This window comes from Pholis gunnellus (genome assembly GCF_910591455.1).
Source record: "Pholis gunnellus genome assembly, chromosome: 21".
NCBI lineage: Eukaryota > Metazoa > Chordata > Actinopteri > Perciformes > Pholidae > Pholis > Pholis gunnellus.
In genome coordinates, this window is record NC_136548.1 from 7738274 (window position 1) to 7757684 (window position 19411).

General features: G+C 44.2%; 1 protein-coding gene across 1 annotated transcript in view; it reads right to left on the reverse strand.

The window, feature by feature from the left end:
• bahcc1b (BAH domain and coiled-coil containing 1b) overlaps positions 1-9920 on the reverse strand; it is a 54038-nt gene extending 44118 nt beyond the window's left edge. The window contains exons 1-2 of the mRNA XM_079182431.1: positions 9802-9920; positions 6004-6335 (exon numbers count right to left, since the gene is read on the reverse strand). Coding sequence (XP_079038557.1) covers positions 6004-6175 — 172 coding nt within the window. The 5' untranslated portion in view covers positions 6176-6335; positions 9802-9920. The remainder of the gene's footprint in view (positions 1-6003; positions 6336-9801) is intronic.
• Between the last annotated feature and the right edge of the window lie 9491 nt (positions 9921-19411).

Below are 19411 nucleotides of genomic sequence, written 5' to 3' on the forward strand. Positions count from 1 at the left end.
AAATGGAGACACACACACACACACACACACACACACACACACACACACACCACTCCCCCTCCTCCTGTACAGAATAAGAAGCTGTTTTAGCCTTGTGTTTTGCGGGCTGTTTAAAATGTCATTTTTCTCTCGTTTCTCTGACTTCAAAGGCGCCGCGCTGAGCTCTCACTCCCTCTTGCCAAATCCTCCAATCGTTTCTGATTTAGTGAGTTGGCCATGGGCCGAGTAGCACCGGGACGGGCCCGTTAACAACCGGCCGAATGGTGGGGAGAGGGGGAGGCTAGAAGAGGGGGGGGGGGGGGCGGACAAATGAGGCAATGTGGAAAAGGAGTGGGAGCGGGCTGAAATTGAGACAGAAATAAGAGGAGTGCTGAGAGAAGCTGGTCTGCTAACAACACGAAGAGGCGATGGGTGTGTGGGGAGTGAGACAGAGATGGGAGCTGGATATAAGAGGTGTGTGTGTGGGAGGGGGGGGGGGATCGATTGAGAAGAGAAAGGGGGAGAGAGAAGAGTGGGGAGGTACATGGCTGTGAGGAGGAAGGAGGGCTGGAGGACCACTCGAAAAAGCTGAGAGGAGCGAGCGCGGAGTGAAGGGGAAGTGAAAGAGGAAAGCAGAAGGAGAGGAGGAAGAGGGAGGGCGAGCATGTGGTCAAAGAGGAGCGAGGAAGACCGGGTGGAGGGGAGGTCTGGCCAGTGAGGGACAGAAGAAGAAGAAAAGAGGGAAGAGGAGGGAGAGAGAGAGAGAGAGAGAGAGAGAGAGAGAGAGAGAGAGAGAGAGAGTGAGCACATGGCCACAGGAAGTCTGGCGCTTTCCATTCACATGCCAAGTCATCAGATGGTGGTGTGTGTTCACACCCCGGAGATGTCGCAACCAAACGCACCCCACTCCCTTCAAATCACTGCTACCGACAATAAGCAGCTGTTCACATGTTGGATGAGAGTTGGAGATGAGACAAAAAGTCTTCTGTCAGTGCAGCGAATGTGCTTCAGAGCAAATGTGCTCAAAACTCTCGCTCGGTTTATTCAAATGTTTCTCTCTCTCTCTCCCCGTTGTTGAGATGTGACCTTTTTTTGACGGCTCAAGTCTTGGTCACCGTTGCTCCGCGGTCAATTTGATGAGACAAAACTGGATTCAGGAATATATTTAAATGATGTGCCGTGGTTTGCTTGAAATATCAAAGTATGCACAAGAGTCTAATTTGTAATGTAAATGCCTTTAATGACTTTACTGACTTTACTTAATGACTTAATGCCTTTAATGCGTCAACACATTTCAAACAGTCAGACTCATTTAACTGATTTTCTTTGGCCTTTTTTGCATATTTTATTTTAAGTTGCGATAAGTGCAGCACAGCTGTGGGTGGGAAATTAGCTTTCCAGTGTTTTGAGGTTGCCATGAAAAATGTGTGTATGTAAAATGTGATTTTTATAGAATTTGTATGACGTGAGTGTTTCACATCACTGTTAAAATATGGTTATTTGGAGCTTGACCTTAAAACTGTCACAAATGTGCATGTGGCATTTAAAGGATATACATATGACTGACAAACAAATAGTAAGTTTAAAAAAAGAAGCTAAACCATATTTTGGTTTGCGTCAAAACAACCATGGTTTTCAACCCATGGGTACAAGGTAAATTAACCCAGTATTGCGCTTGTGCAAAATTGATGTAAATGTCAATTTAGATTTTACGTGAAGCCTGTGTGTGTGTGTGTGTGTGTGTGTGTGTTTTATTTTTTCTTGAGTTGAACTGAATTGACAGTTTACACTCTGCTCCTTCCTCGCTGCGTCCAATCGCAGCTCGGCTGGCTGCGGCCTCCACCAGCTGTCTCCTGCACACAGGGGGTCGTCTTGCACGCTGCACCCGGGATGTGCCCCTTGTACCCTGGGTAGCACTGGTGAGGTGAGGGGGGGTCTGGTCTGTCTGAGGCTCATCCACTGCTGCTGACTCATCTCACACACACATACACACATAAGCGTCTCCTCTCTCTCTCTCTCTCTCTCTCTCTCTCGCTAGCTTTCACTCTTGAGAGGCAGCGGAGGCGGCAGGCTGAGGAGTCGGGGACGGCGGCCAGTGGGAGCCGTCAGGCAGTGGTAATCTGACTGGATTACCAACCAGGTGGAAACATTCAGCCTCTCGACTCCCACTCCTCCTCCTCCCCCCTCTCTTCCTCTGCTCCATCCATCTATCTATCTATCATTTACATTCTCATATAGTCTCTTTTCACCCAGTTCTTTCTTTCTGACATAATCAGTACTCTACACACACACAAACACACACACACACACACACACACACACACACTTCAGACCTCTGTGTGTGTCTCTAATCGTACAAGCATGTAAACACACAGAAAATTACAAACCCATGTACACACACACACACACACACACACACACACATCATATTTTCTCTCTACGTCATGCAAGTTGTTTGTGTGGGAAGGTGTGTGTAGGTAGGAGGGTGAAGGGGCGTGTCTCATCTGTGCTGCCGTGAAGATCAAAGCCAAAGCCAAGAAACTGACAGCATCATGATGAATGGACAGGGCGGCTGCATGTCTCACACACACACACACACACACACACACACAGCTACGCACATTTATAGCAAAGATTTGCAGGATTTAGCTGCAGGATCTTGCGCTTCGCTAACAAGACTGAACGGGAAGAATGAAGAGAAAGGAGAGAGAGAAAAGAGGAAGAAAAAAAAACCTCAAAGAGGACAGATTGAGGGAAAAGACAGAAAGCGCTGCAGTGAGGTTATCTACTCCAACCAAAAACACTCTGATTATGGTTTATTACTTTTTCAAAGCACGAAACACAAGCAGATTAAGATAGAAACCCTGTGTGTGTATGTGTGTGTGTACAGCTGTGCATGCGTGAATGGGCGTTCTTTCTGTCTATATTACTAGGTCACACGCGCACACTCGCTCGAACACATACATATACACACACACACACACAGTCATGTAAACAAAAACCGTCTGCTGTCTGGGAAGTAACACACCTGTTCAATGACAAGCTGTGCCACGCCCTCCATAATACTGCACACCTGTGCTACTGCAGGCTAAGCCTAACCTTAATCACACACACACACACACACACACACACACACACATGCACAACTACTGCCCAGGGGCTAACATCACAGAAAAGGGGAAGAAAGAGAGGGAGACTGGAATAAAAGCAAAGCAGTGAAACAGGGAGGGGAAAGAGAGACAAAGGCTTTCCCACCGCTCCTATCAGTAATCTAAACGCCTGTGTAATATCATTGTGGGGTTTTATCAAATGTGGGCTGAATCTTATGGCGTTGGTATGCGGCTGTCATTCCATCACCTTGTCAAGCGCGACCATATTCAAGCAGACACCATGCTGATCTAAATAAGAGGCTTCGGCAAATTGATGGATTGCAGGTTTTCCGGGATATGAAGAAACAGGGGGGAATGAGAAGGTTTTTTTTTTCTTTATACTTTGAATTACTGTAAGTGATACACCCGGTTTGGTCCTGTGAGACAGTGAAAAGATGTGTCTGTGTCTCTTTCCAAAGATCTGAAACAAACCCCCCATCGTAACCCCCCTCCTGCCCCGGTATGGCCAACCCCACATCATATCTACCCCCTGTGCCGAGGCCTAGGGCCAGGCATACAGCTTTCTGAATCTCTAAGGGGGGCAAGCACAAAGGTAACCCCCATCCTAACCTCCCAGCATACACACACACACACACACACACACACACACACACACACACACACACACACACACGTACCCCAACCCCCATCCCAAAACAACAATCCTCTATGCCCATCATGTCAGTCAAAACCCCATCAGGGACATGCATGGAGAGTCTGGATATCTGGAATCTCAATACAGTGTCATGCACCTTGAGACCCAGTGAGAGGCCCTCTTGAATATATTTCAATAGCATTATCACCCTGCATTACTACGCTTTTTTCCTTTCAACTTTACAGAATCATCTTTAAATTGGACCATAATGTGTGTCAGCGGGTAGCGATATCAGTCAAAGGGGAGTGTAATCGGTTTAAATTGTTATGCAAGTTGGATGTGTGTTTGTTAAAACAATCTCACCATCAGTCAGAGGTTCAAAAATGACAATGGCCATATTTGGGGTAAAATCACTTCAGTCAAATTTGAAGGAGACATGCAGCTAAATGTCTCATTAAATATATAAAATATTCTATTATTACAAAATTAATATAATTATTGTGAAATATATTTGAATAGTGTAGAACTGTAAATACTGTAAATAATTGAATGTGTATCATACAAGTATTGCAGAGTAATGTATAATACATTTAGGAGACATTACATCTACAATAACACATTTGTTAAACATATAGACTATTAAATATGTTACATTTTAAAATATATGTCAAAGAAATCCTAAATTATGAATAATTATAAGTGTGAATATTGTCCTGGTAGTCCTACCTTATACATTGATTGTACGAAGTTAAAGCGTAGACATGGGTTGCATACACAATACAGTTAAAGTAATAACATATGTTGTTACGTTTGGAGTCATGAAGAGTGTAAGAATATTTCTGAAGACAAGACGAGCTGATAATAATATTATTATTTTTGATCAGGCTTCCTCCATTTGCCAAGACCAGAACCAGGACCTCAAAGGCACCGAATGTCAAACTGGTTTAGTTTAGATTTCTGCAAACAGTGCACCGAGCTTAGTGTGTTTGACTGGAAATGTAGAAATGATGTATTCTGTAAAAAAAAGATACAGTAATAATAATTTAAAAAAGAGTTAAAATTCCGCAATGGACGTCTTCCTCGTTTTTTTTGCTGTTGTGTAAAACTAATGAATATGCAAATGAGCGGAGACATAGGATGTGTGGATCCTACACACGACAGATACCATTGATTCATAGGCCCGAGTCTCAACGTCTATTTAAAGCATTTGATAAATGGTAATTAATGAGATTTCTCATCGAGCACGTTTACATTCATCCAGTTAGTCCAGTTAACAGACACTGTATGATTTCGAGCAGTCTTTCTTCCTTTCTCTCTCTCTCCACACACACACACACACACACAGACACACACACCCACGTACAACCCCCCCGCCTCCTCCCCCCTCCCCCCTATTGAGACAGGATACCAAAGCTACTTGTTAAATCTAATGCATGCACTGTCAACCCATTCGCACCCCGTCACGTCCCCGCTCAATATAGAAACCGGATTTTCTGGTATTACCCGCACCTCTATTACCCAGAGCCTCCCCTTCCACCACCGCGACCCCCAGTTTGTGACCAGTACAAACCAGCATGTGACCCCGGACCCACCATCACCAACCCATCAGGCTCCGTGGAGCCACACGACCACGCGTGAAGGAGGAAACGTTGCACAGAAACTGCAGTCAGCTAATAGCTTTAATTTATTGTTTAATGGGAAATATAAGCAGTAGAATTACCCAATTCTAATTAATTACTTCAAATGGCAATGATTAGTACTTTACTAATTGATGAAACCATATAAATCTATGACAAGATTATGCTACTGGAAAACGCCGAATAATCCATGTGTGATAAAGACAAATAATCCTATAATGTTTCTAAAATCACGAGAGGTTTTAAGTCTAAAACGTGATAAAGTTGATCTGATTTGCCAAGTTTCTTTAAAAGGGAAATGTCCCACTGTGTTGCATATTTTGTTTTTTATGTGAGGCTGGAACACTGAACTGATACATGTAACACACAGAAAGCAGCTATAAACAGTTTATTAAATAAAATTAAAAAAATAAAACTCTTTATGATGCCTGCGCATATTTTCCATTCATTTCTAATAGCCCACAATCTGAGCAATTTCCTTCCACAGTAAATTAGCTCGTCCCAAGGAGCTTTCAGGTTTCCCAAGTTTGAAATATGCAGAGCATATGCTTCAGACAAAACAGAGACAATTATATATATATATTTTTAAACCCACACTTGTCATTTACACACACGCACACAAAAAGCTGCATTCAAAACTGACCTGAGTGCGGACCCATGGAGAGGTGGGACGAGTAGTATTTCCCAGGCTGGAAGTGAGCGGGGTGCTGCACGGAGCCGTGGCCGCCTGGCGCCAACCGAGACACGGCGCTGTGAACCAACGCGCCCCGCTCCGTCAGGAGGTGGTGCGGAGGAGCGAAATCTCGGCTTTCCATCCCGTTGAGAAGCGATAAATCCCAAATCCGAAGTAAAATCCGGAGGCACCGAAGGTCTCAGGCACCCAGATGCAAATAATCCCTTTTATGAACTTCGGGCTCCCCTCGCATTGAGCGGAGTTTTGGCTTTGCAGGGTGGAAACTGAGTCCCCGTCATGTCCTACAAAAGGGAGAGCAGGAGACACGTCAAAGCGCTGACAATAATGAGCCGACCGGGGATGTAATGCTGAAGAAAAGGCTGAGCTGAGAGACAGTCGCTGTTCATGTTTAGACAAACAAACCAGCATTTACACACACAAAAAGCAATTCAAAATTCACAAAAACGAGCCCATTTACACGTCGTTCTCACTAGTGTTGGTGCTTGTCCTCCACGTTTCATTTAACGACGATTTATATGCCAGCCCGGGAAGGTGAGTGAAGTGTGTTCTGCAGATAAAAAAGCCTGGTTGAGCTGAGTTTATGTGGATTTACCCTGCACCTCATCGTTGGAGTCTTTGCCTCCCCCCCTCCCCCTCATCCTGTGACCAAACACGATGCAAATAACGCACACGGGAGCTTTCTTTATCAGCGAAAAGAATGGAAAGGAAAGGGGGAGATTTGGCTCAGGTACAAACAAATGGTGCATATACAGTACAATAGTTCACAGCCGTAAAAAAAAGAAAAGAAGAAGAAAAAGCCTCTCTCGATGAAGGACGAGTTGTTAGGTCTTTAGACTGAACAAGGACTGGCCATAAACAAGCTGGACCTCGGGGGATCTCGCACTCAAATATGAAGAAAACCATTTGCACAATATGCTCACGAATAACAAACGCACAAACCCAAAATTCTGGCGACTAATATCTATTCCCCGACCTCAGAGTTCCCATAACCCCCCCCCCCCCCCCCAAAAAAAAACACACACGTTTCTGCTTTGATTAATGGTTGTTGTTTATGTAAATTGAGTTTGATTTCTTTCCTCATTCAGTTGTCATAAAATCTGATCCATTGTGCACTCATTTGACGAGCAGTTGTCACTCGAGAGGACATATTCTATATATTTTTTTGAAGCAATAAAACGTGGGTTTTGTATAAGATCCAGTAGCCATACACACACATGTCAGATCAATGGGGATTTATAGCTTTTTCGAATTAAATCTGACTTTACTGATCCTTGTTTTTTATGGATTAACCAAACTTGTTTTCCCTTTGATGTTTGGCTTTTTTTTAAATAGTTGGCACGGTTGTGACCTGGATTCTTATTTGTGTTGTTGCTTATTAATGAAAACGGTGATGAAGCAGCTATTTCTGTCAACTCCTGAGGGGTCAGCAGCAGTGGCCCTCCTGGCAATGGCAAGCGCCATGCATCTCCGCTATACGTATACAGTATACTATAGGCTACACTGTAATCACAAACACAAATCAAATCACCTTTATGCTCCGGTGCGAAAGAGCGACGCAATAAACAGTGAAATAGACTAGGACATCATCGACTTTATATGTATGCCTTATAGCCTAGGTCATTTACTTAAATAGGGCTCCATGTGACGCTCAGATAGTGAGAGCTGGGCGCCTGCGTTCACCAAACACACCTCAGCAAGCCATTTATTAGGCTTCTCAATGCATGGCACGTCCATCTAGCGCTCTGTAGATGCTGATAGCACCTCCCAGGAATCAACGATAAAGGAACAAAGAAAATATCAAATGCTCTGGTGGACCAGGGGCTTGTGAAGTGCACAGACTGCATGAGCTCAGATATTCAAGTCTCCTTTACGCGCGCACACACACACTCTCTCTCTCACAGACAAGCTGCTCAAGGACTCCCAACTTTCAGGAATTGTGTTTTTTTTTTTTTTGGGGGGGGGGGGGGGGGGGGGGGGGTCTCCAAAGTTCAGCAGCTCTGACTGAATGAACGTGTATGTGTGTGTGTAGGTGTGTGTGTGTGTGTGTGTGTGTTCGTCCAAACACTCCAAAGTCTCCAATGCATGCGCCTATCTAAATGCTTCCCATATGAATATCTGCTCTAAACTGCGAGAGCATTTAAATAATTTAAATTCCCTTTTGTCAGTGAGCACCACGTTATCGTTTTTGACCACATCTAGTCGACAGCAAGAGGGAAAATGAGGGTGAAACAGGAGAGAAACGCAGACTCTACTGCAAGCGCACTGGGAAGGCAAAATGGACTCTCTCCTGTCCCCTAGGCTGTGAGAAACAATGGCCCTTCTCTACGGGACATCAATCATAAACCACTCTCGTCTGACATTTGTCTATACATTTTTACATTTTCTGGCCGTAAACACACGTCCTCGGTGTTTACATTCCACGTCAACAGAGAGCCACTCAGGCTACATTTAACAACGTGGATCTAAATCCACTGTTATTGCTCGCCACGCAAACAAAACGACGTGAGCAGATCGCGCGTAACAGTTTGGGGGGGGGGGGAAATGATCATTTGGATCGACTGTAGTGTGTGTGTGTGCGTGTCTACGTGGAAGGCGTTCAGACTTCCTTCCACTTCACCTAGACTCCCCCAAACCCCATACACGCCTCCCAAACACACACACACACACACACACACACACACACACACACACACGCACTTCCCAAACACACACACACACACACACACCTCAACCATCACTGCCCTGAAAGGGGACAAACTATCAGCAGACGAAAATCCCCCAGACAAAAGTAGCCAATACTGGTCAAATCGACATTACATGAACTCAGCACTAAAGCCAGCAAATCCACAAAGAATTGTATTTTTCAGATCTCATGCAATCCAGTTTTTCAAAACCTAAAATGCGCGTTTTGTGCCAATTCGAACAGAAATCCACTGAATCATAAATGTGTGGACCTTTGGACAAAAGATAAAAAGGAATTAGTGGCTCAGGTTCAGGGGCCAACTCATTGCCTTCAACAATTTTGCAATAAAGTGAAGTCACAAAGCATAACCGAGACACTAAATCCGGATATTCAGAGGCCGGCTAAACAGGAGAGACAAGCCCGGCCGAGCCGAAGACAGACCGGCGTCTGCACAGCCTTCATACCGACGAGGGGGGGGGGGGGGGGCGGCACTGCAGTTTGCAATAAAACTGAACTGTCTCCCTTTCTCTCAAACACACACTCGCACAAAAGGAAACTAACAAAGAATAATCTACAATTTAGAATCTATAAAACTACGGGCGCGAGGAGGCGATCTGAAAAGCGAGTGGCTTTGAATAGTCCTCTGAATGAATCAGAAACGCACAAGTAATTTGCCTGTGAAGAGAGGTCAAATCCAAAAAAAAGTGACACACATATCGCCCACAGCTCCAGACTGGACAGGAGTGGTCTGAAAATAAATCCTTCAAAATACCGGACAAACGTGAGATGTGTCGCTTTAATACAAATATTATAATTACTGATTGAGCGATTTCTTTAAATGATTATTCTGTAAAGAGTCGTATCAGCTTGCATTTTACCCTTTACTTCCCTTAAAGACATGACAGTGAATAATAGTGTTTGGGAAAAAGAAAATACAAATCTATTTAAATATTACGGTACATTCAGATCATACTCTTGCACGCAGCACTTGAGCTGAATTTTACATTTAGCACAATCGGTAAAGATTATAAAACACGGATGTGAACAAATAATTCGCTACTCACTGGTAAATTACATCCATTTGCGTGGCAGAGTCGGTTAAAATGAAAGAAAAAGTACAAAAATATTTAAAGTGAAAATCCCCGAGTCGCAGAGATGAAACATGTGGGATTGATTACATCCTATGCTGCTGCAGACTGTGGTGTGCAGTCAGTTGAGGTATGGGAGAGACGCATCGTAGAAGTTCAGGCTTGTAGTGAATCGAGGCTCGTTCATGCAGCCGGAGATTCAGACACGCCGGGAGGAGGGGGAGGAGGGGGAGGGGGGGGGGAGGATGGAGGGGTGTGCGTGTGTGCGGGGAGGGGTGAACGCGCAGGCCTATTGGTTTGAGAACGACAATGTGAAAGCGTGCCCGTGAGGCGCCCCACCACCCGCGCCCCCCGCCCCACCCTACCCTTTCCTACACTCGCCCTCCCCTGCCCCCCCCCCCCCCCCCTTCGACGGTAAACACACGCTCCTATTGGCTGCCTGCTCCGAGCCAATGAGGAAGCCGCCGGAGCCGCGGAGCAAAACGGCGGGCGTTTGATTTGCAGCCCTCGGCGCACTGCGTGCACAAGCAAATGCGATGAGACAGGCGGCACCGCTCGGCGCTGTTCAGTGTGCGGAGAGGAGCCGGAGCCGGAGCCGCGCAGCGCTGCCTGCACTTTCTGATCACTGGTGGAGAGCAAACAGCATCTAGCCTATTCTGTGTGATCCCACTGCAGTTCAGTTCAAATGCGGCATGTGCTCCGAGTGTGTATATCGTTATTTTTGTTCGCTATGTGACAGCGATGATGTGATAGTTTTATTGACGCTCCTTGAGGGAAATGCGCCTTTTCATTCGCCTCACCGCGTGCGTTTTGCTAAATAAATCCTAATTTGCAGAATCTGTCTCTGATTTATTGAACGTGTAGGCTCGCAAAGCAAGACATTTCGCACAACCACAAGATAAGAGAAGTTTAGGACCCTTTAATTGTCATGGCGTAAAGTTAAGTGTAAGTTTGATATAGAAAATGTGTCCACTGGGATACTGGGAGGATTTTTATCAAATGTAAGTCTGTGCTTCATCCCTAAATCTTAGCTCTGCACTAGTGCAGGTTATACTCTGACAATGAACGTGCATTTATTTTGTGTAAGCTCACGTTATCTATCAATATGTCATATATTTAAAGATGTGATTTAGTAGAAAACAGTAAAGGGCACGTGAACGCAGATAGGCTGTTGTAGAAAAAGGGGGACTAAAGATGCTTTATTTTCATTTATTTTATGTCTGTATGTCTGTTTACCTTTCTCTGTCACACACGCGCACAGAGGGGCAAATTGAATCACTGCGTAATTTGAACGCATTACTGTCCCCGGGGTTAGCCTTGCGCACGGTTCACTAATTTAGCCAATTAAAAGTGGAAGGATATGGGCTTGTGTGTTTCCATGTCGAAATATATGAGCTGCTATGGGCTAATATTCTCGTCCAGGTCTGATTTTACGTGGAGGCAAAGGGTTAAAACTCGGGGCTTCGGCCCTGCGACGCTCCTGATTGGCTGGCACGTTGCCAGAACTCTGTCAATCACCGAGTGTAAACAAGGCTCTGATTGGCTGCTGGCCAGTCCGCACTGGGCTGCCTGAAAAAAGCAATTACTGCCCCTGCGGTTTCAAGGCGGCCCCGCGCAGAACGATGAAAGGAGATAAGGAGGGGCGGTTTCAAGGCGCCCCCCACGGCGAACCCCGTTGGCCCCAGAGCAAAAGGAGAGTCAAGAGTGACTAAATCAAAGGGAATACGGTAAAAGGGGGGAAATTACACGTTGTATTAAACGTAGAGGCTAGATACGCGGAATGGTGCAATAACAACTTTGTGTTTAGAAAATGGAGAAGAGACCGTCAAGAAGAACCGGAAAACAGCCAGCTGCTTCGAGAGAGTTCCTTCTTCTTTTTTTTCTACAAAGATAGAGAGAAAAGTTTGTGTTGCCAAAGGAAGCGCTTGGAAGAGAGCGATAGGTCTGTAAAGAAACTAAATTATAAGATGTTCGCACCTAAAAGTTAAAAAAGTGACGGTATTGGATCGCCAGGACTCGGCTCTTATCGTGTTGCTGCTGCGCCTAAAATATTGACTAAAACTTTTTTATTGCCAACTGTTCAATAATTAAGTGGACATTTCCGCTTTTACGCAGCAGCTTAAACGGTAGGTCAGTCATAATAATACATTAGGGCGTTTATAGATCCTGAAAAGGGGAATAGAAGAAAGTAGGCTACTACATTGTATATTTTTGCAGTAGAATAAAACGTCTGTAAAATAATATTAAACATATATAAAATAATTAAATTGTGAAAAATTATGAAAAATGTGAAATCTTTAGCCTCAATATTTTCCCCAATGAGAAAATGTGTGTGTTACAAAAAAAGCACGTCTACATAATAATACTAATAATACCTCAAAACTAAAAATTGGTACAATATCTATTTTATTATATATAAAAGATTCAGTCATGTGGCTGCATGTGCATGGCTTTTAGCTGAACTTGTCTGGCGCTGACAACAGTGAACATGCACTTCATAAAGTATATTTGTTCCAGCTGATGTCTCTTTACATTAAAACAGAGACCGGCTCCCTTGGTTTGGTCCAGCCCCCAACAAAACACACTGGACAAAGGAGACCCAAGCTGGTCTGCAGCCCATAGCTTATAAATGGTGTGCATGGAGGACAACGAGTCTTTCATCTATCCAGTAGAATTAATTGATATATATAGATATAGATATATAATTCAAACCAAATAGCGCCAAAGCGAGCAGATTTATTACGTCTGTAATTAGATAATCGTTACCCTCTTTTCCTATTTACATAGCAGCCTGCATTCCAAAGCCCTGTGATCTCCAATGGGCTTCAGCCACCACGTGTCCACACATACGCACATACATGTGCACACGCGCACACACACACACAGTGTACTAAAAGCTCGAATCTAGCTATATTCTGTATACTTCTACATTCAAAGTAGATATGTTATTAGCCCAAATGTGCTCTGCAACCAGCAACCATGCACCATGAATTATCATTTATGCCCTTAGCGTCCTTTTAAGATGACATATTGTGGAGTTGTGAAACTCGGGTGGTGCTGGTGTCCATCAAATTGCACAGGCTGTATATAAATATATATATATATATATATATATATATATATATATATATATATATATATATATATGACCCGAATATATCTCACATGTGGAGTCAGCCAGGCAGTTTGGATCCAAATATGACCATTAGGGCCTACTTTAAAATCCGAACAAACAAGTTTGCAGTGATATTACAAATTCAAAAACTGTGCAACAAATAGGCCTACGTTTGTGTTTTCAACCATTAAGTTAACTAAGTTCGGAAAATCCTCTTCTTCACTCCAATGGCTCAGGTCACCATAGCCCAAAGCCAGAATACGTCGATAGAGCAAACAGTAGCCTATAACTACATTTCTACTACTACTTTTTCCATTTTTGAAATGACTTCGTGTCCACGTTCTCTACCACAACAGTGTTGCCCTCAGCACTAATGACAGAGGGACAATAAAGCATCCTGTTCCGCAGCTCACAAAAGGGGTCCGACACTTAAAACAGAAATCTGCATTTAATTTATTTAGCGACAAGGAAATGCCTTTTATAGCTTGATTTTTATTGGTTCTTTTTCACTTAAAAGGTGGGGGTAGGGTGTGTGTGGATGAGTTTTCGTGTGTGCAGAGAGAGAGAGAGAGAGAGAGAGAGAGAGAGAGAAAGCATAACACACACACCAACCTTCTCTGGTCCGTGTGCCAAAGCTAGCTACATTATACGGCGTGTGTGTGTGCGCATGTGTGTGTGCGCGCATGTGTGTGTGCGCGCATGTGTGTGTGTGTGTGTGTGTGTGGAGTGGGGGTCTTGGGGGGGAAAGGGAGGTAATTAATGCGGATTGACTGATTGCTCTTGAAACGGACCGGTCCTGCGCGTGGATTGTCCTCGAGCAATGGAGCGTTCCTGACTGACACTTTCCACCTTCCCTTCTTGTCTCCCCTCTCTTCCCTTCACACACTAGGACGGTGTGTGCCGTGAGTCTTCCTTCGCGGCGAAGAGCCACACATCCCGGCCGCTTTACAGCCGTCCAGCGCGGCCAGCCGCCACAGTTTCACCCAGCTATAGAAATGCATAGCTGCGCAAAACCAGATTTTTGTGCAGCATGACATGCATCAGTCCAGTGTTGCTTTCGTGAGTATATGAACTCTAACCCACTGCAACTTCCCCTCATGAGGAGTTAAGTCTCTAAAAGGTGAATACGCTATTTCCCCGCACATTAAAAAGTGGTTGAAGTGGTTTAAAGTGGGTGCCATATCCTCCGATGCAGCCCCAGCATTAATTGAATAAACTTCTGAACATCTAAATAGGACCACAAAAAGAAGGAAAAAAAGAAAAGGCATAATTCACAGTCAACGGGAAACACATTGGCGAGGCTGGTTTTTTAAATGAGGTCCAAATGGAGAGCCGTCTCCACGGGAGGCCCTCCAACGCAGGGCAGCCACCCTATTCTCCCCCAGATATTTCTGATAGCCCTTTAATGATGCGAATTTCCAAACAGGGCCGTTCACCAGGGAGACGCCCCGGCTATCTAAAAGGTGGCGCAACCCCACGAGACAATAGAGCCACATTAGAGAGAAAAGCATGCGAGATGAAGCGCTGCCAAGCTTTTTATCTATACGCTATGAAAAACAAGGCTGCTCTGCGCGCTCTAGGCGTGTAACAGAAGTCATGTTGGTGGCCTATATATCCTCCCCCCCCCCCCCCCTCCCATTTTTTTTGGGGGGTGGCCAACACACTGCAAATATCAACCTCAACAAACAACAACGGCACCTCCAATAGCCGCTTGGAAGAAGAAGAAGACGTGATGGAGTCAGAAGTTGAGTGGACACAAAAACAACATGACCTTTTCTTCTCCGTGTGCGCCGGACAGATGCTGCTATTTCTGATCACCCCTGAAAGATACGAGCTCCGGCCTCACACCACGGGTCATGAAAAGTGAAATGCTTGGCATGAAGAATGTAAAAAAATAAATACAATTGTTCTTCTCAAAACGATTTTTTTTAAAAAGGGACGTCCACTGTTAGATGACTAGTGGCACATGCCTTCAAATGAGGATGATGATGGTGCAGCCAGAAGAAGAAGATGATGATGATGGCGATATTGATGGTGACGGAGGGAATGGCTTGGGCACCAAATTAGTGGCTGTCACAAAGCCGTATATCCGGCTGTAACCACCACCAGGGCTGTGCGGGTGAGATGAAAGCACCAGCATCTATTTATGGTCCATCAAAACACGCAGGTGGAGGGCTTTAATTATCATTCGAACATGAACAGCCTATAGCGTGTGTTTGCACTGTAAGCGCGTGTAGTAGTTTGTATCCAGAGAACTGAATCACAGCCGGCGAACTGAACCAAACTGATTGTGAAATGTTGTTATTACACTCGAAAATGATGGGATTAAATATATCGTGTGCCTGACGTGACGGGTCAATAGCGCCACCTGATTGAGCATTTGAGTCTCCCAACATTGTCTTACTTCCTGTCAGAACGTGCGCACAATGGCGCGGTGTCCACGCACGCACGCAAACTTTCATGTAAATGAAAGACAACGTCTTTGTTATTCTGGTTGTTCCCGAGCAGTGAAGACCATAACACACGTGTTGTTGGATTGGTAAAACTCCAAAGATGTGTATATGGGTCAACAGGTCAGCTGACCTTTCTGTAAATTCACCACACAACATTTTAATTTCAATTGATTGTTTCAACAAAGACTTGTTTTGCAACAAGGGCCTTATGACTCATAACAGTAAAACTCATAACGTGCTTCAGTGACGCACGAGCCTAAGGAACAAAAAAATAAAAACTTTCATCGTAAGAAAAACATTTTCAATATGTAATCATCTTCTCCTCTTGCAGACTGTTGCTTAACTGTGTTTTTGGCCGTATTGATGGTGAGGGATTACACCTAATCAGATCACATCTGGATCATCTCTCAAAAGAAAACTCACCCAACAACAATTTCATTTTGAGTTAAGGCTGCATGTCGAAAGCAACAGCGTGTTGCTGGCTGATCATAAGAGCCAGGAAAATGTGGGACTGAACAACCTGCCGTATCTAACACCGTTTAACTTCCAAAAGAAACTAGAAATTGTGAACAATAAGCAAGTCATGTGTCCAATAACCACTGCCTGAATGACACTTGTATGATATCACATGATATAGCTGCGAATTATAATATTTAACATGTATATGCTGTTATTTAGCTTCTGGGATACGTACTTAATGCGCATTATCTCTAAAGTGAAATAAACACAAACTCACAATGACTGTGTGTTTGAGCGATGAGACGAAGAAGTAAAGCAGGTGTTAACCGTAGACCTTACTATACAGTGGACACCGTGGCGTATGTATTTTCTGCAGCTAAAGTGCCACAATGTCTACATTCAAATGTAAATATCTCACTTGACCCCAGAGTGACTATTAACCACTATTATTTATAAATGAGACAAGATAAAACAAAATTAAGATTTTCACCTATTACTGTAAAAGCGAGGTGATTAATAAACTGGTCTGTATATCTGTATATGAATGTTGTAAAAGATTCCCTTCATCAATCTCCAAATCGAGGACGTTACCTATTGTCCATATTGACACTTTTTAAAACTAAATCAGAAATCAGAAATATGAAAAGGACCCCGAAAAAGACGTGTGTCATCTCGCATGGATGGCTTTAAGGCCAACGGTTTGCCAAAAGCTTTTTATGTGTGTGTGTGTGTGTGTGTGTGTGTGTGTGTGTGTGTGTGTGTGTGTGCATGAGAGAGAGAGAGAAAGAGAGGCAGATCAGCGGCGACTCATTAGACAGTGTTACCGTGTAATTTAATATAACACGAGTAACCCTGACAAACTATAACACCCAACTGTGGAGCCGATCAACCAAAGAGAATACACTTTAAATGGTTGGATCACATTTTGTGTGTGTGTGTGTGTGTGCGCGCGCGCGCGCGCCACTTGGCACATATCTCACCCCGAGACGCCCCAACTGATAAACTCAATGTTAAAGAAAGAGATTCAGAAACACGCATCCACTCATTCGGGTCGTATATTGTTAGTTAACATATAGGATTAAATATAAAAGATGTGGGCAGTGACAAGGCGACACAAAAGTTGTTGGGAGCGAAAAAAAAACATTACGCAAGTGTTCAAGTCGTAAATAAAAAAAGTAGCCCAAACGACATAAACGACATAATCAGCCTTGTCTAAATAGGCAAACAAAGAAATAAACGGATTTTTTTTCTTGGGACCATGTTGGACTTTGGAGCCATGACTCAAAATACGCCTGTCATCTAAAAAACAACCTCAGGACTATTTAGCTCTATCCCAAAAAACCACGAGTTGTATCATTTTTTCAAGTCCACGCAGACTAAATTGCAGTGAGAATGATTTAAACAGTACAAAATTCAACACCTACCTAGAAAATGACCGTCTCCATATTGCACATAATTGTAATAATTGATATGAATTAAAAAATAAACAACCAAAAAAAATAGTTTTTCTTCCTCTCAAAAAAAAAAATCCTGTTCCTACACGCTTCATCCAAAAGTATCAACTTAAATAACGCTCCGTTTCCTTATGCGTTAGTTCTCTGCTGAATGTATCCACCGAGGGGTTTTCCCGACTACGAGCTCCGGATCCTGTGGATGTGAGTCTCCGTGAGGCTGTGTAATAGCAAATTTATGTCTGGATGACGCGTCCTCTCTCTCCCACAATGGAGCTGCAGCGCTGACATTAAACAGAAAATTGATGGAGAGACTCTCCCTTCCTCTCTTTCCCATGCTCGCTCTCCCTCTCTCTCTCTCTCTCTCTCTCTCTCTCTCTCTCTCTCTCTCTCTCTCTCTTTAGCTCTCTCTCGTCTCTTAGGGAGCTTTCTTGCATTTTATGTTTTGTTTTGTTTTTTTTATCAGGGGAGGGGGCAAAGGGACATCATCAATGAGTTTCACACCCGGAATACACCCACTTCTATCCCCACCAAGAAAGATATATCCTTACAGTAGGCTTCACACACATTTACGCACCAAAACACACACACACCTACACACACCTTTTTCTGACAAGAGGCCCATCGTTCTTTCTGACCAAACTGCCCCCTCTCTCTACAAGCTTTATCAAAGTGAACTACGAGGTTTTGGGTAATGATCCCTCTGGCACCATGTGTTTAACCTATAACCGTGATGTGGTGGAAGGCAGGCCGTGCTCGGTTTTTTATTTGCGGAATAGTTTGAGTCTGGCATGAAAAGGAGCAATCAGCACTTTTCTGGAAATCCAACTGATATTTGTTTGTAGCTGTTTGCCAAATGATATCCCTAATTACCGCCTGGAGGTCACAGTTTACCCACCTTTTTTTCTTCTCCAAAATCCACCAGCAGCTACATCAATGCCTGCTATATATAACAGCTCTGCCGAGTTTCAGAGGCATTTTGTTTTGAGGATGACCGGTCGGCGCTCGCAAAACACGGCCGTGCACACACGGCTTCAATTGTAACAGCGCTATAAACATTTAGCACAGGCGTTAAAGAGTCCGCAGCATTTGTGCGCGTTTGCGCAGCCTTTGATCAAGTCCAAACGGTCCGGACAAGTTTGTGCGTAAAAGTGGCATTTATCTCCAGTTTCTCGCTGCTTCGATGTGTCGCTCTGAAACAAAGAAATAATTGCAAACAATCGTCAATGGAAAAAAAACAACACAAACACACACACAGAGTTTCCATTCGAGAAGGCGTTTACTGAGGATACGTAAAACAACAAATGAGCCGCAGGTTGGAGATGAATGCGGAAGAAGCGAAATCTACGAGCGGCAGCTTAGAAATAATTGCAGAAACGCGGTTGTTGCAGTCTTCCTCCCTTTCCTCTTTCCCAAACGGGACCTCAGCCTCGGCTTTCTCCTCTTCTCCCCCTGCAGCCCCCACCGGCTGGCCCCCGTGGGTCACCGCTTCAGGAGCACCACGTCACCACGTTAACCCCTGCATCACCGCGTCCACCGGGACAGAAGCAGAGCCGAGAACCCAGAAGGGTTGTGTGGAGGAGGGAGGAGGGAGGAGGGATCCCCAACATGGGTTGCGGGGACCTCCAGGCGTCCTGAAGGGGTGGGTCCAGGGGGTCTCCGGCAAAACGAGGAGCAGGTTTCTTACAATTCATTTCAATTTGGGGGAAATTCACCAAACTAGTTTATATTAGAATAACTGTTGTAATTAGTCTACAGGGGTTTACTGCTGTTGTTTTCTCTCCATACAAACCCTCCTGACAAACTACTTCAAATAATTACCATTTAGAATCGTAATGAAATCAGAGCAACATAAAGGAAAATCTCTTACCCCCCCCCCCCCCTCATTTGTATATGAGAATGTATATTCAGTATATAAATGGTTAAATTAGCTTGCTTGTCATTTCACATCAGCCCTTTCCAGATGTCATTCATGATTCATATCCTGATTAGATTTTTCAACAAAAACAGACCAAAAACGCCCAAAATAACCCAAATGGCACCAAAGTAAATGAATGAATGAATGGTTTACAGTCAACCCTGGGTATGTTATGTATTTCAGTGGCCTG